Raw genomic sequence first — 16823 nt, forward strand, 5'->3', positions numbered from 1 at the left:
CATTTAGTGAAAGAATATTGTCATGCAATCAGCATAATATTGCTACTGCTGCATATTATTCGGTTAATGAGTCGTCTGTATATGTGGCATTTGGAATTGGAATCCATTCTTTAGAGGCCGTCCCTTCATCGGTTTTGTGTAAGTTTACCATACAGGAACTCTCAAGAATGTTCACATTTACTTATGTGAGTTGTTTTTCACATCTTCAAAAGGATGGATATACACCTCCCCGCTGGATTAACTGTGGAAATGATAGATGCAACATGAGCCCGGATGTGAGTTATAATCTGATATAAATTAGCGATGTAAAATTAAACAAGAGGCCCAGGGGAGAATTGATAAAAACATTCATCATTTCATATTTTCTTTTTAAAAAATCCTTATACATGTATATGGTATCTGAACGGTTTAGAGATATAAGTTTTCCTTCAATTTATAACGTTATTATTTTAGATTTCGGCAGGCAGTATTTGTTCAAGTAAACTACGCCTTTTAGATGGAATTGAAAGTCTAGAACCCATGCATGGAATCCAAACCGAGATCTACAGACACAAGAAGAAACTGTTTACAAGTGTTTTCTCAAATAAAATAACAGAATATCAAATAGCTTTATTATGGATTGGAACTAACGACGGGTACCTCATAAAAGTATTACATTTTTATATTTTCTATTAACAAACTTTATCCAAATAATATAAAGTATCCCATGCTTTGTGTAAGAAATGACAACAACATAATTAACACAAAAACAGGAAAAGGTTTCTTCTTTATGTAAAAGTAATTCATTAAAAAACCGACCACAGGCTAGGTATATTAAGTATTTTACCGTAGTTCACAGATGTTTGAAATTTACCACATTTTATATCAAAACTTTATCGAATCCTAAGCATCTATTAAAACGAATTATGTTTGTAAATTCTAAAAGCTGTTTTTGTTTCATAGGCATATGTATATATACAATGATTTTTTGTTGATAAGGTAGCAAATACTCCACCTTCTGACTCCAGGGTCGTCGCCGCATTTGATGTAACAAAGAATAGAAGTATAAAGATTGAATCTGATGTAGAGGTGGTAGAGGGAGGGAAGTATGCCTACATTCTGTATGGCAATAAGGTAGATGACAATAATAAAACCACTTTTAAGGAGAATAAAATGATTATGTCCTGCTAAAACAGCGGTCTTATCTTTTTAAAGAAGATAGCTATTGATTAAAATTGGATGAGTTTAGTTTTTTTGCAGTTGATACATATTTTCTTCATTTTATGCTGTTATTATATCAAAATAAGAAAAAGTAATGCTTGTCAAAACATCGTCATTACATATGCATGGAAACCTAATATACACATTAGTTTTTATCACTATAGGATTGTCATCTGTCTAAATTTGGCACACGGCTGTTCCGTATAATCTGAAAATAAACGTGTCTAAATATGTAACTTTTATAAATAAAACTTGGCACCGACTACAAATACATTAAATGAAAATCAAATCTTTAACTGTTAATTTCATAATTAATTCCCATATACATTGTGCAAAAATGATTTTGTTTTTCATTTCAATAAATATAATTTATGAAATATAATGTCCAGAACAACTCGTACACATAATTAAACTCTGAAAGATTTCAACATTTCCTCAATTATTTCATGACTTAGGTCTCCAAATTCCCTCTTGATTCCTGTCAAATACACACAAACTGTGGTGATTGTGTGTTAAGTGGCGATCCCTTGGAATGTGGTTGGTGTAAAAATGTTTGCCTTAAGAAAGACCAGTGCAACACCACGTGGTATAATGATAGCTGCCCGCCATTTATACTCAAGGTAAAGAAATGATCTTCATGAAGTCTTTGAAATCAAGAAAGAAAAACAGGATGACCAAAACAACTTTAGACATTTTTTCGGTGATACTGTGAAATCACATATTTTCGTTGAGGGTTTAATTTTTGATATTTTCGAGGTATATGAAAAGACCCATGAATTCATGCCCAGCACGAAATGTGAATGTTACATAACTACTCAACACTCTTTCATCTACGAAATCAAATCTCCAAGAACCAAGCGTTTTCCCTCATACCATAAAAATTTGACCCCACGAAAATTTGTAATTTTACATATTTGAAATAAACAGAATAAAAAAATATTCATTGTTTGTCTCCTATCTCTAGCATTCTGTATTTTTGAAATTAAAATGCCATTTTCATTGCAAGGAAATACACGATGGTTGTGCCTTGTTTTGCAATTTTTTAGGTTTTTCCTACCAGTGGACCAACAGAAGGTGGAACAATTCTTACCTTGAAAGGAGAGAATTTTGGATCTCCGAATCTTAATTCTCCGAACGTATCTGTTGGGAAAACAAAATGTGAAAATGTCACGTGGAATGATACGAAGTAATCAGCTTTTTTTTCTTTGGAAAGATCGAAATTATACAACCTGATTTTTTTTCAAAGAAAGTATAATACTTCGTAAATAAATTAAAATGGTACATTTATTAATCTGTAGTTCGAAAATAATAATTTTTACAAATTCTCTCTGAATTAGAAGGATAATTTTTAATATGATATGCCTTACATGGTGTTACTACTCTAAGGTGTATGAATTAAAAAAAAAACATAATAAAGTTTAGTGTCTGAGCTTGTGAACAGGTCGCTCTCACAATTTTATCTTTTTGTTTCTAAGTATTCAGTGTGTCCTTCCGATGTCAAAAAACTTCACTGATATGGTTGTTGTAGAGGCATTTTCTCAGAATTCAACGCATAGATATAAAATTAGGGGAAAATCGGAAATTGGCATTTTTTATTTCTCATTCAAGGTATTAAATCATATCTTTAAAGATTCTGTAAAGAAATACATTCCAATATATACTTGTTCTTTGATGTGATCAAACTATTTCATCAATGAAAATTAAAAAAAAAAGATCTTACATCAAACAATGAAAATATTTTTTTTGTGAGAAACCTTTTTTTCAATTTTCACTTTAAAGTAAAAGACAATTTACAGCAGCAACGTGTGTAATCTACATAATACAATGATGACATATAGCAACTTGTGTAATCTACATTTTACAATAATGAAACGTACAATTATGTGTAATCTACATTTTACAATAATTAAATATACCAACATGTGTATTCCACATTATTAAAAAAAAGAAATATACCAACATGTGTAATCTACATAATACAATAATGAATTTTACTTAGGTCCCTGACGTAATATCTGTGAGCCCAGCATTTGGTCCACGACACGGAAATACTCTTGTAACTATCACTGGTGAAAATCTGGACATAGGATCAAAGACGTCTTTGTCAATGTGTAAAGTGATAAGGTAAATCTTACTTTTAAGGTGTCAATTCTTGTAGTTTTTATGGTTTGATTTAAATCTATTCAGTTGTTTCATTTAATTCACAAGTCTTCGAAATGGTTATTGTATGATTTACTCATAAAAATTCTTACAGGAAAAATTCGTCAAGTATTCTGTGTAAAATGAACGAATGTCTGGTTGTTCGAACTGGCAGCGAAGGCTTTAAACCTGTAAAACAATGCCCATATTGTGATGACTTCGTAATAGAAATTGACAATTTCAAATTTTGGAATAAAACATTTTGCTATAAACCAGACCCCAAAATAACAAACGTTTCAAGAACAAGCACAATTAAAAGGTAAGACAGTTTTCAAATAAATCCATATTTATTGAATAGCGCTAATACATGTATGTCATTATTATTTCATCAGAATTAATGAAGGAAAAATCTTCAATGAAAGTTAATCTAATTTATGTTTTATATAGCAAAGTTTTTGATTTTTTGTTTAGAAAACGAAGTTTAACCTTTGAATTTAATTTAATTTAAATTTTAGGGGTTAATAATTTATAAAATTCAAAATGACTTTGGTAAATCAAATATTCTTTTAGAGTAAAATCTTAAATAGTTTAATGCTTTTAAAACGTTTTGAATAATTTTAACATCTCTTTCTTGTAGTGGTGGGTTGAAATTCAAAATATCAGGACGCCATTTTGATTCTGTAAACACAATCGTGTTCCGTACCATAATTAATTCCACATACGTGAAAAATACGGTAAAATGTAAAATACTTTTATATAATCTTTGTTATGCCTTTCAATGTTTCTGAGAGTATTAAACTTAAAATATCTTTTTTCTCTAGCTTATTTTTGTTTTTATTGTTTCCTTATGATAAATGACAAAATAATGTGCATCTGTCTATGGCATGTAAAAGAAATGACTGGAAAACTTCTGCAGATTTGATGTGTGTAAATACTTGTATAATTATGTAATATAAAAGATTGCTTCTTACCTATCACTTTTTCATAATTATTCTAGAAACTTCGAATGCATATCGTAAGCATGCTAAGCTTTGTGGTAAAAATATTTTTTATGCATTTTCCACGTACTATGATGTCATTAATATATTTCATGTTTTTGGCAGGATAAAACAATTCTGAATTAAACTCTCTTGATTCAACTTTGACATAAAAAAGGATAAATAATAAGCTATTGACTGCCAAAAAAAGTAATTTGAAATGAAAAAATTTACGACATCATTTTTTTTAAGAGTTAGAGGAATAATATGTAATGCTTGTTTTTCTATGTGGGCTAAATTTTTTTTCAGAATTGCACTCAGCATAATGGTACAGAAGTATTATGTAAAACGCCAAACCTATCAAATATTTCCGAAATAAGACAAGTACAAGTTGTTTTACTTTTTGGAGACGATGACTTCTATTGGAATCCTCAGAATCCATATCATCTGAAAGTTTACCAAGATCCTCATTTTGAGACCCTGAAAGCATCTCTCTCTAAAGAAGTGTTACACGATACCCATCATTTGGAGCTTAAGGTAGCCTATTGGCCTTTCCTTTGTAGTTCTTAAAGTCTTTATATCTTTCTTTTTATAATTATGATAAAAATGGCTTAAAAGGCAAATATTTTCTTATCCGATTTATAAATCCTTGATGAAGGAAACTCAGTTTCTCCTTTCATTTTTGGTAAAGCCTACATGAAAATGTGAATCTTTCATGAAATGAGCGGCACATTTTCAACAGGATTTCTAAATATTTAAGCAAAGGATCTTTGAAGTGAAGTGCTACACAAAAAAATATATCCAGTTAACAATACTTCTGATATGATATATAAAATTAGAAAAATACTTCTTTCAGGGAAAATATCTTGATGGTTTACAGCCAGATGATATAGATGTTACCCTAGACGAAATTAAATGTCCAGTGATTAAAATTCGGTCTTCTTTGTTAACGTGTGATCTAACGACAGCAATTAAAAAATACGACATTTTAGAAAGAGATATGATGTTCAAAGTGGAGGTAACTGATAAAACTCTTCCTGGTGCTAAATTAATAAACTGATTAATAATTTTATTATAAGTATACACGTACTTATACAGATGTACATAAAAGTAGCATATAAACTCATAAGAATATAATACAATTAATAACAGCATGAAATACATTTTCTAAATATGTGCAATAGTGTATTTTTCGTTTTGGCAGGTTTCAATCGGAAATCTTAAAATTGTACTCGGAGATATGACTCTAAAGCACCAAGTCAAACTGCACCTAGCTGGCAACAAGACAATAATCCCCGTTTCTTTAATCAGCTTTTTTATTGTTCTTCTACTAATTTGTGCTATCTGTATGAAAATAAATAGAATAGGACCATTTAAACGGAAGGTTCTACATCATGAATCCTCCGTGGTTTTTCATGCTGAGAATCACACTGCTCCTGCGTCCCGCAGGCTACTACCGGATCCGGACCCAGAGAGTAGCACGAGTGCCAGACTAAATGGTACGTATATAGAAAAGTTAAAGAAGATTGATTCTAATGCAGCATGCTCTAGATGGTTGAAGCAAGCTTAATTAACAAATACGAATTCGAAAGTTTTGGTTTTGAAGTCATTGTGGAAAGACGCAAAAAACCCACAACATCAAAATACATGTTCATGTAGCTTCTGAGATAATAGAAATAACTTTTTTCTCCTTGTGTTGCTGGTAAAACCTATTTTGCGACTGTAAAATTACATACGAGAAGACAGTTGTTCCCTATACATTTACTTTTCACAAAATTCTATAGTAATAAATTCCATCAAACTGCACAGTAGAATAATGTGTTTATTTAGAAAAGGGATATATGGAATAACAAGGAAAGATATGTTCTGAACAAACAGTGGTGTACATTTTTCCGTAAGTCATACTTAGACATGTTTGCATATGAAGCTGCAAAAATCATTGACTTTCTGGAGAAGAATAATAATGATTCATCTATGTGAAAATGGGATATAACTTCAAGGTTAATCAAATTCTTTGAAGACGACCTCTGTCATTCTTACCTGTTGAAAGTACAGTGTAATTATGGCCTTGCACATTGTAAGAATTGCTGTACCTTCTTTAATGACTCGATGCTGCGGAAATAATATTTTATGAAAGAATCTCAACATAAAGCACATATTGATCTATTGTTTACATTTTAACTCGTCATTCGTATTCCTACAGCGCAATTTGACAATTTTGTAGATTATGTCCGAGATCTCGATGGCAGAATAGTTGAAAAACGATCATTTGATGAGACAGACAGCGACTTCAGTGTCACAGTTCAAGTGCTTGAAAAACAAAACCTGCTGATAGATGGAGATAACTTAAGATTTGATCGTAACTGCGGTAACTTGGGGAGAGGTAATGTCAATTGCTATGTTTATCCCTTATCAGTACTTGTATAAGTGTTGTATCTACTTAACATATAAGTACCCCATGAATCAGAGAAGTGACACTGCATTTCTCAAAACATAACAATGATTCAGTTTAATATTTCGTTAGAAAGTCAGAAAATTCGTTATTAAATTTAAGATATAATTAAACATGTTGACTTGTACTTGTTTAAATGCATATTCTGACATATCATTTTAAATACCTTTGAATTTATGTTGTAGGAAACTTTGGTTGTGTTTATAAAGCTTTTCTACGAAGACCAGACGAACATATTGAACTAACCGTCGCTGTAAAGACAATCATAAGTACGAACTACTTGATTGTTCAGATTTCTAATTGTGTTATTTAAACCAATACTCACATGAATGAATTTCTTTTTCTAAAGATCTTTTGGTTTTTAGTTTGATTTTATTAATATTCTTATTCATTATTTCTCACCCCTCCAAGGCATTTGATCCCACCTCTGATGTTTTGGAGGACTGTGTTTGCTCTGCTCCGATTTTATTGTTTTATGGATTTTTGACTTTGAATACCGTTTGTTATATCCATATGTTTCATTTTAAAATTGTAACCTCTAAGAATTACGTTTTAATTTCCTTTAGAATATTTTTAACACAGTTTAGTTTGATAACGCGGCTTCTTTAATTTTTTTTTTATGTTTTAGTGAAAAAATGTTTCATTTCAAAATTACATTCTATAAATATTACAATTCAATTTCCTTTAGAATACTTAACACGGAGGGGCATACAACAATTCATAAGTGAAAAAAAAACTCTAGAGGGGCATTCAACAACATACAAAAGACACAAGAATTTAAATGACTTAATAATTTTGCCAGTAATTATTTTTATGAAAGTTATTCTGCCCATGTGTTTTTTGGAAGGATCCAGCGATGCTGATGTGACGGCCTTCTTAAATGAAGCACTGATCATGAAGGATTTCAACCATCCTAATGTCCTCACGTTAATAGGAATAACTCTGGACAAAGGGGAGTTTCCAATGGTTATTTTACCATTCATGAAAAACGGATCACTATTGTCGTACATAAGGAATGAAGATAATGTAAGTTATCCATATAAATAAATCAAGTTTGGTAAATCAATACACCATCAGAACTGATGACCTGTTAAAAGGCTTAAAAAATTGTAAAAATAAATACTAGTACGTCAAAAACCTTTCATCTCAACCATTATAAACAGATATACGTTTTTAAAAACTTTCAATGTTCAGTTTCAATTTTAATGTATCTCTAACAGTGTCTTCAAATTTTAATTACATCACTAAGAGTTTTGAAACATTTAAGTATGTCATCTCACCCTGTAAAAGATACATGTATCTAAAGGGGTCGAAAAAAACTATATATACCACATATAAACTTCAAGGAATCGTTAACAATATAAAATTTAACATTAACGTGTAAACATCAGTTACTATTACACGAAATATAATTTTTTTAATTCTTAAAAACCTTTGTTTCTTAGTATTTTTAGAAAAACGTAAAATTCTTTTCTATGAAAAGGATAAGTGAAAGAATGTAATTATTTACAGGAAATAAAAACTCAAAAATGACAACTTCAAACACTGTTCTTTTTGGGCATGCTAACAAATAATATTAACCATGTATATATACTTTCTCTGGGTATTTTTTCCCTCAGACATTCAAACAGAAAGACAAAAATGTATTTAAAATTAAAGCAAGGTTGATAAATATCATCCACAAATATACAAAATGAATTAAAAAATTTTTTTTAGATGCCAACTGTAAAAATGCTGGTGACCTATGGTCTTCATATAGCCCGTGGTATGGAGTATATGGCTGAAAATAAGTTTGTCCACAGAGATTTGGCAGCAAGAAATTGCATGTACGAGACACTTTTTTTTTAATTCAATGTCAAAGTATTTTTATGCTTTTAATTCACATGTTTTATCTATTGACAGTAATTTTAATTAAGTTTTAATTGTTAAAAAATGCTTGACACCATGAAATATGACTAAACTATTTTTTTTATTGGAAACTATTTCTAATGACTTTTTATTTATCACTCGAGTTTTATTCATTTATTCAATCGAAAATGTGTAAAGTTATACTATATGTAGGTAATCCATGTCAATTACTATGAGGCATGCAAAAAATGCTGGAACCTTGAATAAAAGCGTTGTCGAAAAGATTTTTTCATTATCTGTTGATGAAATCTACTTTATCATGTTCTTTAGGCTGGACTCCAACTTCATCGTTAAAGTGGCAGATTTTGGGCTGACCCGTGATGTTTATTCCAAACAATATTACAGCAGTGAAAACAAAGAACGCCTGCCAGTCAAATGGATGGCCCCGGAAAGTTTGGAACAAGGAAAGTACTCAGCCAAATCAGATGTTGTACGTTTCTTTTAATGAAAATAGCATTTTGTGCATGAATATTTAGTTTTGCCAAGTGATTGTTTATAAAGTAAATATTTTACAACTCACTTTTGGTCACAAAATGCCATCAATGAATAATTTTCTCTAACTGTATACTGTCACTAGGTCATCAGCATATCGTATCTTTAAAGAGCAAGAATATATTCGGCTTACCTTAACTTGAAAAAAGAATTAAAGCACATCATATTGTTAAAGGGATTTTCTCATTTATGAAATAAAGTCATGAAAAGTGTATGGTTTGAATAATTTTTTTACTTTTGTTATGAAATATTTCTAAACTTCTTGTATTATTTATTTATAAAGTGGTCTTATGGAGTGTTATTATGGGAGTTAATGACTAGAGGAGCTATCCCCTACCCGGAAGTTGACAATTGGGATGTGTGCACATACATTAAAACCGGAAGGCGACTGCAACGACCGGAATATTGTCCTCCCCATTTGTAAGGCTTTATAAAAAGTTTCGACAGAAACAAAATAATTTAATTTTCTTAAAAATCAACCAATTAAAAAAAATTATTTTCTATTAACTTAAAATGTCATTTCTGCTCTCTAAATTAGTGCTTTATCATAAACATATTCCATATCTGTTATGATATATTTATTACACTCATTATTATAGGTATCGGCTAATGAGGATGTGTTGGCAGGAAAATCCGATGCAACGACCTTTCTTTAGTCGACTGCGAGAAGAAATTGAAAAGTTATTAGAAATAAAAGGCAATAGTAAAATGGTAGGGGACACTCAGGTTGATCTGGAGCGCTGTACAAACTATCATTACATGGACGAAGTAAGTCTAGCGAGACAAAGAAGTCTCAGCACTAAGTGGTCTACTTCATCGGAGGATGCAGCTCTCTTGTGAGAAGAGCAGCAGAGAGACAATGGGTTTTAAGGGGTATGTGGCACAAGAGGATGAAGATCCGTGTTTTGTTTACGATTATTTAAGTCGTTGTAGGAGTGTTTACTGGGTGATGAACTGTTTTACAACTATAACCGGTGTTGTGTTTTTGAGCGAAGAGACAGTGTACCTAATAGAGTAAAATTGTCACATGAACATGAAGATGTTCTTTTGTACGTTATATACGACTTAAGTCAATAATAGTTAATTTGTACTGATAGATGAATTGTACAGATAGGCTTTATAGCAACTACTGGATTGAGGCTTTTGCAAAGTTTTTAGAGTAGAATCTGCATTAAGATTTGTCTTATCTCTGACTGAATTGTTTATGACAATTGTAATGCAGAATTCATTTACCATTTTTATTACAGTTTACTGGGTTTTTTTTAATAAGAACAAACCAGTCGTTATTACTGATCCATTGATTTATGTTTTCAAGATTATAAAGATGTTAGTTAGATATTACAAGTACACAGAGAGATTAATGCGAGATAATATATGAGGAGAACGAAAATATAAAAAAAAAATGTTTATTCTTATCATAAAGGAAGTTCAATTTTCGTGGACTTTTTACACTTTTTAGCTTACCTGAGCCGAAGGCTCAAATGAGCTTTTCTAATCAAAATTTGTACGTTGTCTGTCGTCGTTGTAAACGTTACACAGTTTCATCTTCTTCTCAAGAACCACTGGGCCAATTGCAACCAAACTTGGCGCAAAGTATCCTTGGGTGAAGGGAATTCAAGTTTGTTCAAATGAAGAGCAAAGCCCTTATTCAAGCGGAGATACTTCAGAAATAGTGAAAATTTGGTAGTATGTTTTAAAAATATTCTTCTCAAGAACCACTATGCCAGGAAAGATGAAACTTATCGGGAAGCATCCTCAGGTAGTGTAGATTCAGATTTGTTCAAATCATGACCCAAGGGGTAGGGTAGGGCCACAATGGCCGACCACAGTTTTACATTAAATATGTAGGGACATTCTTTAAAGATCTTCTTTTCAAGAACCACTGAGCCTATGAAAAATGAAAGTTATCAGGAAGCATCCTCAGGTAGTGTAGATACATATTTGTTCAAATCATGACCCCTGGGGGTTTGGCGGGCCCACAAAGGCCGATCAAAGTTTTACATAGAAATATATAGGGAAATTCTTTAAAAATCTTCTTTTCAAGAATAGCAAAGGCATGAATGATCATATTTATATGGAAGCATCCACAGGTAGTGTAGATTCAGATTTATATAGATCATGACCCTACGAGTAGGGTAGGGCGGCCACAATGGCTGATCAAAGTTTTACTACTTTTACACAGAAATATATAATAAAATTCTTTAAAAATCTTCTTTTCAAGAATAGCAAAGCCATGATTAGTCATATTCATATAGAAGTATCCTTAGTAGTGTATATTCAAGTCTGTTCAAGTCATGACCCCTGGGGGTAGGGCGGGGCCACAATGTAAGTTCAAAAGTAAAGGGCAATTAAACCACAGATAGTCAAAGAAATATGCAAGCATCTTAAGTGTATATTCAAGTTTGTTCAAATCCTATCCCCTCCCCTTTAAGGATTGGTTGGGACCACTTTTTGGTTTAAACTTTTTAATAATAAACTGATTTCTGCTTTTAATTTCAAGCTACATGTGAGCGATGTTGCTCATGGGATTCTTGTTAGTATTTTCATTCTTGAAAAGATAAGATCTGTTACATGTAAAAAGTACTGAGATGTCAAAAAATATTCTAAACACACTTAATGGCTAATTAATTTATATTTTAAATCTTGTGGAAACTAATGGAAATTTTTTGAGGAATCCTTAATATTACAAAAAATTGTGAAATGGATATTTTTTTCATAAGATTTACAAAAGCATATCATGAAAGAAGTATGTTAATATTGTTTTCAAAATACTTTTTATACTTATAATTGTGTAATTATTCCAAATCAGCATATGATTATCCTTTGTCATTGTCATTCAAAACTTTTTTTTAAAAAGTGTTATTATTTTTAATTCACTGCCTCTAGTGTTCGATGTTTATATATGAGGTAAATGTAGATGTCAAGATATATTTTATCATCTTTGATCTCCTTGATTTTCTTCTAGTTGTGCTTCATATACATGTACTAGATTAGGGCAAAATGTACACGGCAACCATATTTGTAAATATACATACTGATTACTATTAATATGTAATGTTCTTTTTGTGTAATTTTAAAATATGTTTGAATAAAAAATGTTAACTATATCAAATCTTTTTGTATTTCATTTTATTTGACCTTGAATAAACAATTGCAACAGGTCAATATTGAAAATTAAAAAAAAAATGTTTCTGAACATTACATTTTGAACAATTCAGTGAACGTCGAATTTATCCCACAAGTTATACAGAAAATATTAATATTTTCCATTTTTACACTGATTATTCTGATAATTAATTAAGAAGTAAGTATTATTATTTCGGTTTCTCGTCGATTTCCTCGATTTCTGGATCTTTAATCTGATGACAGAAAAGGTGGCACATGGACTTATGTATACATTTAATGTAATGATTTATTAACATGATATATATATATATATATATATATATATATATATATATATATATATATATATATATATATATATATATATATATATATATATATATTAGGGATGTCAAATCGGTCAATTTTTAATACTCGGTTACTCGGACGCTTTTCCGATCGAGTATAAAAGTGTAAATAAATATGAACAAGTAAACATTGTAAACTCTTGTAGAAATAAAACCACATGCTTTGATAGGAGGTTTACCCGTTGGTGTATTTCTGTTGTAACAACGATGAGCACTTCGTGCCCGATGAAATTTAATATAACATCGTTTATGTTCAATTTATTCATCAGATAAACACAAGAAGTAAAATCATAAGTAGATCACAGATTTTTGGTTTTAAAATCAATCTGCTCCGTACATTGTAATGTAACTCTTTGTTGCGTTTGACGTCCAGGTATCATTCGTACAGTTTAACTTGAACTTGATCAAGTATAGCGGATTTACGGTTTTAATACACTTTTCGAACATAGATTTTCTAGTATTGTGGGACGGTATTTTGTAGTTTGGTGCAATGATGGACATGAGTTTTTTTTTTAAGCCTTTGGTTCAACCATTTGTATTGGCACGTAATCAAACACAACCTTATCAACAATCGCGCGGGCAATTTCATCTGTCTCTTTTCCCTGAGAATTTTTATAAGACTTCTCGCAGAATTAACAAATTGTCAAATTTATTAAAATAATAGACCTTATCAGATGTTCAGTGAAAACAAATAATTGAAGTTAATCAAAAATAAGGGTAGAAGACAGCCGAAGGTGAGAAAAGCCAGGTAACAGGTGCTTGGTCATGATAATTACTGTATAAACACTGCCACGGGCGATAACGGTATATATATATAAACCCTAATACTGTATGTATGCAATAGTATTTTACGTTTTAAAACAGATTGTTTAATGCATTAATAAATAAGCTAAGAAATATTCAAAAATATACATCCGAGTAACCGAGTACTGATTTTAGTATTATACCCGGTTAACCGGGTACTCGTTGACATCCCTAATATATATATATATATATTTCCTTTTTTTTTTTGGTTAATTGATACGCAAGACAAGGTGCCATTTTAAAGTAATTATATTATGTTGACCATTTACGCCCTGGTGTATTCCTTGTCCTGATGGTTTGAACACAAAAAAATTATTATCAATGTAAAAATATAAGTTAAAACTTTTAAACAAGTCGTAGATCAAACACTTGGATGAAACGCATTAATTGAAATTTCTTGACCTAAAAATGAATCGATTAACAAGTGTCCTTGGATAACTGGTAGAATCACATTATACTGACAACAATACAATTTCTAAAAGAGGTAAATTATTGACAAATAAGTTAATTATACAGGAATAACAGCAGTCTTGTTTAAAGGCATTATTTCGAAAGTTTTGTAATCAACACAATGACCTTGTCAGCAAATTAAACTTATCATTGAGTCAAGTGCTGATGAAGGTTTTATAGAAATTATTAGTCCCTTATTTTCACACTGAATCGGCATCGTATTTTTCTGATAGTTATATCAAGGAGCACACAGCGTGTGTGTCCTGTTGGTAGGGTTTGTTCACTCCTCCATGGCACCTCATCCCACCTCAGATGTTTTGAAGCTCAAAGTTTGCTCTGCACCTATTCTGTAATGTCTATGGACTTTTGAGCTTGAACACTGTTATCTCCATATAAATTAGTTGAAATTTTACAGCTTATTATGCAAGCGTATTTCTTTCCTCACACGTACCCATGGGTAAAGACTGTCAACATGTCCTGCTTAGAAGAATGAAACACCAAAAACAATACTCTTTATCTTGTTCTTCATTTTTAAAAAAAAATATTTTCAAACGTTTCGGAGAAATTTAATCATGACAGTTGAAGAGTAACAGTAAATATATAATATTTAGCGTGTACGATATTTGGCGGAAATTTTTGAATAAGTTAGTGAAAATCTTATTTAGCGCATTTCTCAATGTTCTTAATTATGTCTATGTGTGGAAGACATTTATCTTTGTTATTAAATAAGCGGAAGTTTCTCTCCGCCTAAAGCGCCAAATAGAATACAAAGCCAAATGTAATACGTTTACAGTATATTTTATCGTGAATTCCACCGTACATATGATCATTTTAGTGATAAGTCGTCTCAATATTAAAGATGCATTTATTATTTGATAAGCCATCCACCAAACGCGGTCACCCCGGAAGCATCACTCTCGATCCCACCCACATTATTTGTTGTTGTTCTAACAAACACGTCATCTCCTTTATTCAAGAGAACAACACAGGTGCCACTAACGTTTTCATTGCCAGAATGTCCTATACTTTGAAAGATGGCGCTGTACATTTTGTTGTCAACGATTAACTGGGCGCTGTGGTTCTCGGCCCCGTGTGCTGCGTGAAGACGCATCGTCCAAGTGAAAGCGTACATGCCTGAGGCAGGTGCGATGAAGACACCAGAGTGAGACTGGTATCCATTTCCTTCATTTAGTTGAACTTGATCAAATATTAGTGTTTGGTGATCTCCTGGGTTCGTGATACCTGTGGACATGATGGCATAAAATCCTACCATTTCTGGTGTTGTTGTTGGAGGTGCCAGTAAGCGTGCTGAAATTTATTGTTCTAAGTAGACAGAAACTAATTATTCGATAAATTTGAATTTCTTATTTGTTTTAAGCTTTTAAAGTACATGTTTATATTATTTGAAAGTCGAAAATTATTAAATACGACTTGTATATATAAGAAGAAAACCACTGTTTCTTGCAGACCTATTTTAGAATCATGCCAATAAATTGAATTTTTCTTAAATTGGCAGGATTGTTCAACACTTGCAGGACTGGATTATATCTCATAGACAAAAACATAATGATAATTATTGATATGAATTTTCGGTGATTTGATAATAATTATGTAAAGAATCTATAAATACCTTGTCGAATTTGATCATATCGGTGAAAACTGCCAAAACGTTGAAAGCCTTCCTCTTCAACTGATTTATCCAGCAACGACTCATAGCCTTTGTGGAGGGAATCCAACTCAACTGGTTGAAGTTTCCTCAAAACTGATTCCAAATAATTTATATTTTTGGCCTTCTCTGCGACAGTTTTATTCAGTTTCATATTTGATTTTTCGAGGTCAGTTATTCGATCTGCCTGAAAACGTACTGCATTCTCCAACTGCAATACTCTTTCAAAAAGAGCAGATATTTGTAACTGCGATTCCTCGCAGTTAATTGCCACTATGCACAATGTAAGTAGAAGACATCCAAGCTGTCCCATGTTAGATTTGTGTAAGAATCTAAATTAAAAAAAAAATGCAGTCCACGGTTTTCCTATAGATAGATAAATAGATAATACTTATTTAAAGTCGGGTACATCAACAACAAACATAAGCTCTGAAGAGCTTTTTTCCGACTACTTTTTTCACAAAATGCAAACTTTATAGTAATTAATAATTTACTACAATTACATGCAATTACTTTCCTTGTTTACATAAAAAAATTAATATTATAATATTTATTTGACATTCTTGGAACAGCAGACACATTGTAATACAATTAAGAAATGAATTTAATTTTTGAAGATTCATGAGGTTATGAACTACGACGCTTCACGCCGGCATATTTCATGATAAATGTGCCGGCGTGAAGCGTTGTAGTTCATATACCTCATGAATCTTCAAAAAAATTACATCCATCTCTTATATTCACATTATTTTTCTGATTACTTCCCATAAATTTATGACGTTCAATTGTCATTTTTAAAACAAAACAGTGTGCACTATATTTGTTGACATCAGCGTTATTATGACGCAACAATGGATATATTCATGCTCATTCGTGGTAAATACCTAATGTATTTCATGATAAAATGAACAGCATTTTTTTTGTAAAGAATCATAGGGGAAATTTTTTGGAAATGTAAATATTGTAATATGTTGTGCTACTTTTTAATAACTTGAGATATGACTTTAGAGCTTTGAAACTTACAGATCAAATCCCATGAACATTCGGTGCTTTTGCGGTAAAAATGTTGCTTAGATGACATTTAGGTTCATTTTAAACATTCAAAATATTTTAGAGTTTAAATGTTAATATAGACATATTAAATGTAATATACATCTAATGTTTAATTTCGAAGTGAAGCTTTTTAGTGGAAAATATTCTTTTCTTTAGGCCAATTCTTTGAATTTCCCGAATACGTCATTTATCTGAAAGTAATAAAATAA

General features: G+C 31.2%; 2 protein-coding genes across 2 annotated transcripts; one reads left to right on the top strand and one right to left on the bottom strand.

Annotated features, from left to right (window-relative positions):
- Positions 1-5: 5 nt before the first annotated feature.
- LOC134275938 (hepatocyte growth factor receptor-like) lies at positions 6-10161 on the top strand (the record flags this gene model as incomplete). The annotated part of the gene is made up of 19 exons (XM_062758218.1): positions 6-275; positions 454-648; positions 979-1113; positions 1656-1820; positions 2247-2386; positions 2676-2808; positions 3200-3324; positions 3455-3658; positions 3977-4073; positions 4626-4853; positions 5173-5334; positions 5521-5815; positions 6541-6699; positions 6954-7037; positions 7616-7794; positions 8485-8594; positions 8947-9106; positions 9452-9588; positions 9768-10161. Coding segments are annotated over 19 exons (3219 nt in total), but the record flags the coding sequence as incomplete, so codon positions are not given.
- Positions 10162-14763: 4602 nt separating this feature from the next.
- Positions 14764-15894, bottom strand: LOC134275936 (uncharacterized). Its single transcript, XM_062758215.1, has 2 exons — positions 15526-15894; positions 14764-15203 (listed from the first exon to the last, which is right to left on the bottom strand). Exons 1-2 carry the CDS (start codon positions 15872-15874, stop codon positions 14764-14766), a joined length of 789 nt encoding a protein of 262 aa, XP_062614199.1. The 5' UTR covers positions 15875-15894.
- Positions 15895-16823: the final 929 nt, after the last annotated feature.

Source organism: Saccostrea cucullata, unplaced genomic scaffold (genome assembly GCF_032062105.1).
Source record: "Saccostrea cucullata isolate Sc308-1 unplaced genomic scaffold, CSIRO_AGI_Scuc_v1 ctg7856, whole genome shotgun sequence".
Classification (NCBI taxonomy): domain Eukaryota; kingdom Metazoa; phylum Mollusca; class Bivalvia; order Ostreida; family Ostreidae; genus Saccostrea; species Saccostrea cuccullata.

Excerpts from the sequence above, each read along its gene's own strand:
- LOC134275936 (XM_062758215.1), bottom strand. The coding sequence starts at position 15,874 with ATGGGACAGCTTGGATGTCTTCTACTTACATTGTGCATAGTGGCAATT. Across the intron at positions 15,204-15,525 it reads ATATGATCAAATTCGACAAG|CACGCTTACTGGCACCTCCA; the intron begins GTATTTATAGAT and ends AATAAATTTCAG.